At 42.5% G+C, this 12,175-nt stretch overlaps 1 protein-coding gene across 1 annotated transcript in view; it reads left to right on the plus strand.

Moving 5' to 3' along the window:
• Window positions 1-8,996, plus strand: part of Bcl2l14 (BCL2 like 14) — a 20,081-nt gene extending 11,085 nt beyond the window's left edge. Inside the window, exons 4-6 of the mRNA XM_004626066.2 lie at window positions 594-664; window positions 3,862-4,128; window positions 8,157-8,996. Of these exons, the coding sequence (XP_004626123.1) occupies window positions 594-664; window positions 3,862-4,128; window positions 8,157-8,195 (377 nt within the window). The 3' untranslated portion in view covers window positions 8,196-8,996. The remainder of the gene's footprint in view (window positions 1-593; window positions 665-3,861; window positions 4,129-8,156) is intronic.
• The last annotated feature ends 3,179 nt before the right edge of the window (window positions 8,997-12,175 follow it).

Below are 12,175 nucleotides of genomic sequence, written 5' to 3' on the forward strand. Positions count from 1 at the left end.
AGAGAGAGAGAGAGAGAGAGGATAGCTAAGATAATTGCACTACTAATTTCTATTGGTTTGTTGGAAGGAACAGCTAATGCTTTATTTTTTGACCAATTTTGCATGTTTCTATCTGGTAATCTGAACTACTGTGAAGACAACAATACACACTATAGCAACCATTGTTGAATTCCTATTGTTTTTAAAAATTCTGTATTGTTTCTAATTTTTTAATTTTTTATTCTCTTTAAATTTTAAAAAACAAAAAAAAAGTAATCTGACGTTAGAGAAAAAGAGAGGCATTTTTTTCCTGAGCATCTTTATAGACACCATTCTATGGAATGGAATTTGTCTGTTCCACAGTTCCAACAGTGAAGTAATGAATTTCACAGTGAGAACTGGGGGAATGAGCAAAAGGAAAAAAAAAAAACAGAACGAAGGGGAGTCTTGGAAGAGTCACAGGTGGCTGTGTGAGATCAGAACAGGTGAGACTGATGAGCTAATTAGAGAACATTTTCCTCACTCTCTAACCAAGCCCTAAGCATGGCCACTGGACAATTTTAAAGTTATTTTGTGCTTTTCTTTGAAAGAATGGTAATTCTCTCATCCAACAGATTCAGAAGATGAAATAATAGCCAAACTTGTTGAGATACTGAAATATTCTGGGGACCAGTTGGAAAAACAGGTATGAACCCTCGTGAACCAACATTTTTTCCTCTGTCCCCATTCTGTTCTAGCACATCACAACGGAACTGTACTCCAGGTTGTAGCCTTAATGCTTTCCAAAGTTCTGGTTTCCACTTAGTCCTGAGTTTTATTTCCCTTGGAGTCTACGCTCTCCATGCTGGCAAAATCTTGAAAATGAATCACTTTGGAAAACATAAGTAAACCTTGTGGAGCCTCTTTGGAATTTTTGGAAACTATAAAAGTAACTATGTTATTGTAAGAAAAGACGCCAGTAAATTAAAATTTGCTGAATAGGATTATTAATCTTGCTCCCCACATAACTGATCGTCAGTGAAGTTTAGAGTCTTGCATTTGCCCTGCAGGCTAGATATCTGCATCTCTCAGAAGCTGGAGTCCTTCCTGAAACCTCCCTTTAGTTGCTGGACTACTGGTGGGTTCGTGTCACTTGCAGGTCTTGTGGACTCCCTGCCACTTAGAAGGGGAGATCCAGCCTTGGAATCCAGGATGTACAGGAGCTGTCCATAAGCACAAACCTGAGGAGCAAGACTCTAGTGTAGTGGGCTTCTCTTGTGAAAGCCATCACTTCTTTTGTTTTGTTTTGGCTTTTGTTTTTTGGACCTAATCCAGGGCTTCCAGCTTGCTAGGCAAGCATTCTACTGCTGAGCCAAATCCCCAGCCCCAAGAAAGCCATCACTTCTGTATCCAGTGTAGACTATAGCAGCATCGCTGGGGGTTCTCAGTCAGGATCTAGCCTGGGGGCCTTTGTCTTTGTTTTGGTCAGAATCTATGGGGAAAAACTCCAGCCCCAGGGGCCTCATGAGCACATGCAAACAGCAGGAGCTGGCAGGCCACCCCGCCTGGTCACAGCATGCTCCTGGCTCCTCCATCAGTGTCTTCAGCTGAAGTACTCTCAGAGAACCGTGACCAGGAGAAGGGCCAGGGAGAAAAGGGAGAGTGAAAACCAGGGACACTGGGGTAAAGGAAAGAGAAGAGAATGTTGTGAGCTTTTGGGCCACGAATGGAGAGTGGGAGGGGTGCGGGGGAAGCAGGAAATAGAAAACAACATGTTATTTTAGGACAGTCTGGCATTTCTCCAGAACTAGCGCCATGGATATAGTAGTTAAGGGCAATTGATTTTTCCCCTGCTAAGAATGAACTTCCTGGCACTCGGGGCCACCCATGAGGGTCAAAGGCTGCCTTGTGAAAGAGAGGAATCTGTCTTCCTGTCACTAGAATCACAAATAGATACAAACAGTGAGTCAGCAGTTCAGGACCCAAACTGGGAGTGTGGGTGTGTGTGGTGGTGTCCTTTAGGAGTGGCTTCAAATGCTCTGTACAACGCGGAGGGCCTGTGGCTCTCATGACCACCTCGTTCCTGGCATCCCTAGGCAGTGACTTGCAGTGGCCAAGTAGAGGTCGGGGAGGCCAGGCCCCCGGGGGTGGTGAGAAGGTGACCTCTCTGGTCACAATGGGTGACCTCACAGATCATCACTCTCAGAACCCTCACTTTGCCGGATGCTCTCACTTGATGGTTTTCAGTGGTATTTTCCATTATTTCTTTAGCAATTTTGCTCATAATTCCTTGTACGTTTGCCCAATAGAACACGCTGGTAGAACACACAGTAGATGTGACCTGCTTGAGTTCCCACTGCATGGTGGAAAAATAACTCCCTCGTAGCAGGGCAACTGTGAAGCCACCGTGTGAGTGGGTGAGCAGCCTGGGAGGCCTGTTTTGAGGACCTCCCCAGGGGCCAGAGAGCAGGAGCCACTCAAAGGGACAACCAGGTCCGAGGGATAGGGTGGTGCTCTGCACAAGGCATTTCTCTCTGGCTTGACTCTTTTAGTGTTCTGGCAGATGCCACACTTCCAGCTGCCTAAGTTTGAGCTTAGCTTATGCAATTGGGCCACTGATGAAGTCTTTTTGTTTTGTTCTGTGGTTCTGGGTGTTGTACCCAGAGCCCTGCACATGCTAGCAGACGTTTTCCCACTGAGCTGCATCCTTGGCTGGAAGAGTCCTCTCTTGATGTGGAGGAAGCTGGTCAGACCTCAGATTTATAGCTCAGATGAAAGGCTAGGCCAGTGGAAGTTGGGAGGTAGGTTTGGTTCACACAAAGAACACTGTTCCCCACAAAATCCTCACACAGCAACTCATTTGTCCTCCAAAGATGGCTGTTAGAAACAATACTTGTGGAAAACCTGCTTAACTTCAAGAACAGAACTAGAATTCTTTTATGTGTTTTATTTTCAGTGCTAGGGATCGAACCCAGGACCTTGCACATGCTAAGCAAGTGCCCTACCATTGAGACACCACCTCAGCTCCCTCGGAGATTTCAAATAAGCATTTAGTCTCTGCCTACTAAGACAACTGTTTTCACATGACAGCCATCATATTAACAGACATTACAAGGATGTCTCTGAATGAAGATGATGAGGTTTTATGGCATATGCTCTGGGTTTTCCAGAGATGCAGAGACATAGTAGGTTTTGTTTTTCTCAAGGTAATATATAGCAGTGCAAAGCAGGTAAAGCAGAAAGATGGCAGGTTCAAGAGTAGGAGGGAGGTAAAATCAGCTGTGTAGAATAATGAAAAAGGAATAAGTAAGCATGATTCTGTAGTGAACATATCTACCTCAGCGAGTCTTCCAGGACACACCTATGTTCCCACAAAGTCCTGAGAACTGTGTTCCCCATGTCAGGCACTACTCTAACTGCCTTATTCAGTTACCGTATGCCATAGGTACTATCACCATTAGAATTCAGAGATGACAAATTAAATGCAAGAGTATAGTAATTCCCCCATGATTGCATAGTGAAGAGCTGGGGCATTGGCTCTCTTGCTTCGGATCTGGGCATGACTCTTACCAGTAGCTGAACACTTAGTGCTGTTCTGCAATTGTAGGAGACTGTTGTCCCTTTGAGTGAGGACCTGAGTCTTCACCATCCACAGTGTCTATCCACAGTTAAGTGCTTGGCAAGTACTTGTTGAATGTTGGGTGAATTGTATCATTTTCCTGATGGAATGAACTCACAAGAAAGATACATGCTTTAGTCGGTCCTGTAGGATATTGTGTCATGGTTCAGACTAGAACCCAGGGTATTTTCTACTGGGTGCTTTACCAGCCCACATTTGAGAGGCTTTCTGTGTGCTTCAGTGGCCCAGGCTGTTCTACTGAATGCTTCTCCTCTCATACACAGTTGAAGAAAGACAAGGACTTGATGAGCAGCTTCAAGGATGGGCTGTCCTACCCTGTTTTCAAGACCATCACCGACCAGTTCCTAAAGTGTGTCGACACCAGAGGAGAATCAGAAGCCAAAGCCCAAGGCTTCAAAGCTGCCCTTGCAATAGATGCCATGGCCAAGCTCACAGCTATTGACAACCACCCAATGAACAGGGTTCTGGGCTTTGGAGCCAAGTACCTGAAAGAGAACTTCTCATCCTGGGTCCAACAGCATGGTGGATGGGTAAGTGTATCCTATTTAAAAACAAATTCTCTCTAAACTTAAAAGAGTTGGGATGGGGAGGGTTTTTTCCCTCTTCTTTTTAAATATTTTTTTAGTAAAAGGATCACATCTGTGAAGCAGTTCTCATGGGTTTATGACACTGGAGTGGCAAGAGATCTATCCCGTTGATGGGAACATACTTTCAGTGATTATCTTCATCATGTATAAGTATTTACTGAGCTCCTTCAGGGTATGTGAGGCAGAGAGACTGGTCAGATGTAGCAGGAAATGAGATTCAGAGATATAAAATGTCGACAGAGATGTAACTTCTGTTTTCACAAATTCTGTAGGCAGCAGAAATCTGTTGGTGACACAGGGCAGGGAGGCCATTCCTCACATTCCAGGTTACTGACAGGGTGTGGGGCTGGTCCTTATAAAGAGATTCATGGGGCTGGGGAGATAGCAGTCTAAGCGCCTGCCTGGCAAGTGCAAAGACCCGGGTTCAATCCCTGGCACGGAATGCCATGCCAGCCAATGAGACTGGGTGTGGTGGCCCATACCTGTAATCCCAGAGCTGGGGAGGCTGAGCAGGAGGATCACAATGAGTCAGATCTCCATAGTGAGCCCAATAGTTAATTAATTAATTAAGGAGATTCAGGGTTTGGCACTGGGGATGTAGCTCAGCAGCCCTGAGTTTAATTTCCTGAACCCCCCGCCCCAAAAAAAGATAGAGGATTCTGGGTTCAAGACACACTGTCATTGCTGCTTTGACCCAGTCATTCTGACAGGGCTGTTTTGATACAAACTACAAAGCAAACAGTTAACTTTTCACCTGTTTCAAATTACTTGGTATCAGTCAAAACATCCTTTTCTCCTTATGCCTCAGGCTCAACCCCGCTCCTATTTTTTATCCCCATTCCCTGACTCAAAACTGCCATATTTGAGTGGCTACACGAAGCCAAGTGTCAGAATGCAGTACCCTAGAACTCAAATTTCCTAAGGCCTAGGATACTCTGGGAAGGACAGGCTTTCCCCGGCCTTATCCTTTAGTCACCTTTCCACAAAATGATCCAGGAGCTAGCGGGAGGCGTGAGCTGGCTCTAGACAAGACTGCAGTGACCTGGGGACTGCAAACAGACTTGGTTGCTTGGATGTCAGGAAGCAAGTGTGGCTACCTTGCCCACGGCTGCAGTGCCTGCTGTGGTCTTCAGTGGCTGCCCACTCTTCTGTGTTCCACCTTCACACCAGGTGTAATCATCTTTAACTGGCTGATTGGAGCCGTAAGTATTCTAAATGTAAGCTGCTCTAACACATCCTAAAAGGAGAACAGATTCCTTTGATATTATTTCACTTTCCCCAGTCTTCTTCCTAGATTGCCTTCCTAGGTTTTCTGACCCCTCCAGCTGTGGCCTTTCCATGTTTGTCCCATAGTAATGTACAGGATCAAATTCCAATGGATGGCATTATACATGTTCATTTAAAAATGTTATTGGGCTTATTAGCATATTTTCCTGCAGAAATGATAAATATCAATTAGGTTCTTGGGCCAGCTCTCGAATCTATTTAATCTGAAATGTCATAAAGGCTCTATTTAAAAACAAAGGGCCGGCCATTTAGTTCAGCAGACTAAAGCACCTGCTTAGGCAGAGCACAGCAACCTTGAAGTTTCTCCTCAATCCCTTGTGTGCCCTGCCAGCCCCACCCCCGGGAGGCCCTGAGACAGGGATTGAGACTGGGCATGGAGGTTCATGCCTAAAATCCCAGCACTTGGGAGACTGAAAACAGGAGGATCACTATGAGTCCAATCTGTGTAGTGAGACCCTGTAGACCCTGTACTAAATACTTTTTAAAAAAAAGAATGATATAGTGGTTTTACATCAAAGCACAAACAGCAAAAGAAAAAAATAGAGAACTTGGACTTCAGTTTTGTTCTTTAAAGGATACAACTATCAAGAAAATAGGAAAATGGTCACAGGGGTAGCTCAGTGGTAGAGCATGTGCCTAGCATGCCTTAGGTCCTGGGTTCAAGTCCCAGCACAGAAGGATAAAAGAAACACAATGAAAAATTGTAAATCATGTATTTAGTGAATGATTTATATTCAGAAAATGCAGTGAAACCTTATAGCTCCATAATAAAAAATGAATCTATTTTTTAAAAGTGGGCAATGGTTTTGCACAGACATTTCTCCAAAGATAGATAAATGGCCAGTAAGAGCATTTCAAAATATGCTTTCTACCCTAATTTCAATAGCAGGGAACTCTGGGCACAGTGGCACACTACTACATTACACTAGTAATGCTTGCTATTTGGGAAACTGAGGAAGCAGGATCACAAGTTGGAGGCCACCCTGGGTGACTCAGTGAGACACTGGCTCAAAATGAAAAATAAAAAGGGCTAGGGATACAGCTCAGTGGTAGAGTGCCACTAGGTTTGATCCTCAGTACTGACAAAAAAGATAGAGAACTGTTAAAATCATGATGAGTTCTACACACTGAGACGATTAAGATACTTGCTGGTGGATAGCAGAAGGAACTGGAATCCTCATCTTCATATGTTGCTGGCTGGGCTGTAAGATGATGCAGTCCCTTTGGAGAACAATTGGTAAAGCCTGATACATTTATGAACCTTAAAAACACGATGCTAAGGAAGTCAGACAAAAAGGACAGATGTTGTATGAACCCACTTGTATGAAGTGTCCAGGACAGGCAAATTCCAAGAAGTAGTAGATTAGTGGTTGCCAGGGGAGAGAGTGTGAGGGACTAATAGATGCAAAGTTTCATTTTGGAGAATGGAAATGTTCTAAAATCAGAGGTGATGGTTTTACAACTGTGACTATACTAAAGCCAGTCAATTATGAATGTTAGAGGGTAAAGTTTATGATATAATTAAAGTTCAGTGTATATATAGATAATGATTCTAGTTCTATCTATTTAAATAAGGTGGACAAAAGAAAATCCTAACATGCTGGTTATTTTAATTTGGTTGCTGGTGTGATAGAGATAACCAGATCCACTTAAGAGAAAATAGACGAATTCGTCAGGAGAAATATGAAAGGGGATTTTTCAAAGACTTTAGACATTGGTGGTACTAGTTCTTTATGCTCAATCCAAATTGCATCATCTATCTGGGATACCATAAACCTGGATCTTAACTCCTGGCCACTGTTAGGTTCCATTTGGAGCATATAAGTAGAAACTAGGAGAGAAGAAACACTATGTGAGAGGAAGGTCCAATTTTTCCAAAATGATAGGACAAGGGCAGGGGAGATAGCTCAGTGGAATAAGTGCTTGCCTGGTAAGCACGAGGTCCTGAGTTCAAAATGATGGGACAGGAAAGGAGGGATTTTCACTGGCCTCTTGGTCTATCTTGGGTTCTGTGTGGTGTCTCTGTAATAGTGTGGAAGGAGGGGAAATGTCCTGAGTGGAAGCTTGTCAGAGACTCAGTGTCCTGAACTAGCTCAGTATTCCACATTTTCCAGGCGTGCATCTAATACTCTCAAGCACAAATAAATCTACAAAGGCAGGGCAGTGTATCTTATGCCTCTGCTATCTTCCACATCACTTTATATGCATCACAGACGTTCAGCTAATACTTGTGAAATAGCGAATCAACCAAATGTCTGAATAGCCACCGTCTCCAAAGTGTGCTCATACAGGTCCTGTGAAGTTCTGAGTTGCTCCTAGGCTTTGTCCCTCACGGTGCAACACTGTTCCCATAGTTGCCCCACGGTCCTGCAACCTCCACCCAGTCAGCAACTTGTCAGTACCCACTTTTTCGAATTTTGAATACAGCCTCAAAGTCTTCCTTCCCATCTTAAAGATCCAGCCTGTTAGTCCTGGATGTGTAACATAAAACCTTCACTAATGTTTTCCTTGCAGGCATACCAAGGATGCCAGGCACCTTTCCAATTCCTTCCCCAGCCCTAATGCACAATCTTGAGCCTCAGGTCAGGCCTGGGATAAGAGCAGAGCTAACAGACATATGTTTTCACTTCAACAGTGAATCCAACTTGGAATTTTAAAAATTTATTTCTCTTCTCCCCCTCTAGGAAAAAATACTCGGGATATCACTTGAAGAAGTAGACTGAAATATCATCTGGAATATGTATCGTTCAGTGGTTATTCTATGTACGTGGGTCTCAGCACAGGCCGGGAGAGAACATTCAGAGGTGCAAGACAGATGGAGCTCTGAGGTCATTACTCCTGTGACTCAAGCAGCATCAGGAGAAGCCTTGCTGTCTCCAGCACAGGGGACACAGTAGCACCGTTTTTTTTTTCAGGTCCTCCACTGAGTGTGTGAAGCAGCCTACGATGATTAGTGGTAATTTTGCTTTCAAATGTTCAAACAGAAACCATCCTCCTGCCTCTGTTGGCTATGTTAGAGAAAGTGTATTCCCTATGTCTGTTGACCTCATGAGGGTGAAATGATAAACAGCTTGTGCTTACTGTTTTAGTTTCTAGGACTATTTTTAAAATACTTTGGACAGCCTAATAATGACGTTTTTAGCCTCCCCTTAGGAATATATTGCTATGTATGTCAGTAGACATAGCCTAACGAAACTCTGAAGTCCATTGTTATATCCACTAGTTTGGGAAGTTATAGTTGTGCATGTCTTTTTGACCCATTTTGTTGTTCACAGTTTGAAAAACATCCATTTGGCACAAAAACCAGAGTGCTCATCACCTCCACTTTCTCCTGCATGACTCGCCTCACTTCACAAGGTCTCTGGGACTTCCTTCATTGTTCTTTGTGGTGGTGTAATGATGGGTAGCCGGAAAAATAAATGCACTGAAGCACTCCTGTTAAGACAGTAATATTCTGGTTAAGATGAATAGTAAGTAGTAGTACTAGGGTTTCTCTGGGGATTGATTAATTTACATGAAGTACTCAGAACACTGCTTGGTACCCAGTGTTAAGTGGCTGCTTCTGTGACCTGGTATGTGCTGTTCTCAGCTAAGCTGAACACTTGCTCTCCAAGTAGCGACTGATTGCTGTCTGAAATGGATACTATGGGGGCCGGGAAGGTGGCTCAGTAGAATAAACACTTCCCTGAAATGGATGCTATTCAGAACGAGGTTTTAGTAAGAATACGTTCTACAGAGTTTAATGCATATTTTAAAAAATAATATCAAAGTGTAGACTTCCACTCCTCTCTGGATTTCTAGCATTCAACATGTAGCCCAACATAAAATAGGTGCTTAATAAACCTTTGATGAACAAATAAATGAAGAAGCCATTTAAATATATTCTCAGGCTCAAGGGAAACTTGGACCTATCATAAAATGTTCCATCAGCCGACCTATCACAATGCCCTATTTTTTCTTTTCCCCCTTGAAAATTGTCAATGTCAGCCTCTGTTTGCAGAGAGACACTGAAGACCCCTCCTCGTCCTAGTTTTGATCCAACCATTCAAAATCATTTGCAGTTCCCAAATGTATTCTCCCTACTTGGAATGTTCCTGCCGGCCAGCCTCCTTTCCCCTCATTCCCACTAATCCAAATAACTGCAGCCCATCTTTGTAAATTTACTCTTCATTTCCACCATGAATCACTTACTAACTTTCCCTCAGCCATCTTGGGGCTATATTTGGATTCATTTCCTTGTAAGGATGTTCCAAAACACTCTGTATATAAGCATTATCCTTAATGCATTATAGCATAAAAAACTGATTTAGTCTTTGCTTTGTAAGCTCTCCTGTAACCAAGCATTATATCTAGTTTAATTTTGTATCTCTAATGCCAGGCCTGTTTCTGACACACAACTGCAGAGCCATACCCTAGCCTCACAGCCATAGCTTGTAAATCAGTGTGACCAGAGTACAGGTCGAGATGCATGGAGCCATAACAAGCTCTCCAAGTGCTTCCAAAATCATGGGCAGCTTCTAGTCAAGACAGAGTGCCAGCAACTGGATTTAATATTCTTGAAACAACTATTAGAATAAGAGACAAATTTCAAGCATTCAGTATTAGGTAATGAAGAACTGTTCCTGCAGAAATGAGGAACGTGAGCCCATGATTGCTCTAGAATATTGCATGTACAGAGTTTCCAGACCTGCTGGGGCGAGGGGACTCACACAGTGCTCAGTCATCTCCCTGAGTAGAGCAGGAGAAACTGATGGGCCAGGAAGGCTGCAGAACAAGAGAGAAGAGTGGCACATGAAGCTCCAGAGATCTGTGACCAGCTCCTCAAGGCTTCAGATGTGTACTGGTAACAAATGTGTATGATGAAAAGAAGCAAGGCTTTGGCAAGAACCACATGAAAATATTACAAGGGACCTGGGGATTTAGCTCAGTGGCACAAACACCTGTCTGGCAAGCACAAGGTCCTGAGTTCAATTTCTGGCAAAAAAAAAAAAAAAAGAACATTCTCCAGAGCTTATACAAACCCAGCAGTAGTGTCTTATTTCAGCAGTAGATTGGAAATTCAAAACAATTTCTCCTTAGAAGTAGGGGAAATTAGGCTAAACTTTTTCGGTCTTGCTCAGCAGAGTTGAATATCCCTAAAAGTACTAACTTTATTAAGTAATTCAGTTTTGCTCCAGAACAAAAGCAGTAAGTTTTCTCAGATTACCAAAATACCCAATACCCAACTTTTGTCTGGCATACCAAAAAGAAAAAGGTAAGGCATACAATAAAAATTTATGAGCATGTAAAGAAGTAACACAACTCATAGAATTCTTGCAGAATGGAAGATGTGGAGCACACATGATTTATAACTGTGGCTCAACACTGTAGAGCCAAAATCTGTAATATTTGGGATGAAAATACACTGGGTTCACAGATTAGACATAGTAGAAGAACAGATAGGTAAACTTGAAATAACAATAGATCCAAAGTTATAAAAAATCATAACTTCTAATGGCTTAATTTTTTTGTAAATGGAGTGAAGATTTTCCAGATTTGATGAAGAGGATAAACCCACAGAATCAAGAAAAATCAGTGACTGCCAACCACGCAAACACACACACACGCAGAAAAAAATGTAGAAGACACCAATGCACACCATAAATTGCTTAAAACCACTAATAGAAAACAAACCAACCAACCAAAACCCTTAGCCAAAAGGCATATTACACAGAAAAACAAATATTAAAAATGACATCAAACTTCTTGGGAAACTATGTGAGAGAAAAAGTGTTATCTCTTAAGTATTAAAACTATAAACATAATCCTATGCCCACAGAAAAAAGATGACTTTAAAAATATAGAACTTTTTGTTGTTTTGTTTTTTAGCGGAACCAGGGATTGAGCTCAGGCCCTTGTGCTTGCGAGAGAAGTACTTATTCCACTGAGCCATTTCCCTGGCTAGAATAGAACTTTTTGAGATACACAAAACTTAAGATAATTCCTAACCAGGGTCAGGGAGATGGTTTAATGAAGTAAGTGCTTCCCTGACAAATGCAAGGGTCTGAGTTCAATCAATCCCAGGTTCCACAAAAAAAAAAAAAAAAAAGAAAGAAAGAAAGAAAGAAAGGTAATTCCTAACCAACATACCTAGACTACAATAAATATTAAAGGTAGAAGTCAAATACACCAAACAGAAATATTTATCTATAGAGGAAAGGGAAAGTTCTGGAAATGATAAGTACGTGAGTAAATATATAGATTTTTTTTCTGTATTTTTTTTTTTTAGGGAAAGGTTTACAGGGTGTTCAGGGTCTCACTACTAGATCGGACAAATAGTGATTCTCCTGTTTTACAGCCTCCCAAGTGCTGGGGTTACAGGTGTGCATCACCACGTTCAGTCTCAATTGCCATCTCCGCGGGCCCTGGGGGCAGGGCCAGCACAGCAGGCGGGGGAAGACCTTTTCTTATTTAAAAATAACACTCTTTTTGTGGCACTGGACATTGAACCCAGGGCCTTTGCACTGAGCTCAGTGCCTTTTTTTTTTTTTTTCACTTTGAGACAGTCTCAGTTGCTGAGTTACCTAGGCTAGGTTCAAACTTGTGATCCTACTGTCTCAGCCTCCCAGAGTGTTGGGATTAAAGGTATGTGCCACTATGTCCAGAATGATGAATAATAATTTGTGATGGGGTTTATAAGACACACACACACGATTATATATAT

Source organism: Octodon degus, unplaced genomic scaffold (genome assembly GCF_000260255.1).
Source record: "Octodon degus isolate 3935 unplaced genomic scaffold, OctDeg1.0 scaffold00012, whole genome shotgun sequence".
Taxonomy (NCBI): domain Eukaryota; kingdom Metazoa; phylum Chordata; class Mammalia; order Rodentia; family Octodontidae; genus Octodon; species Octodon degus.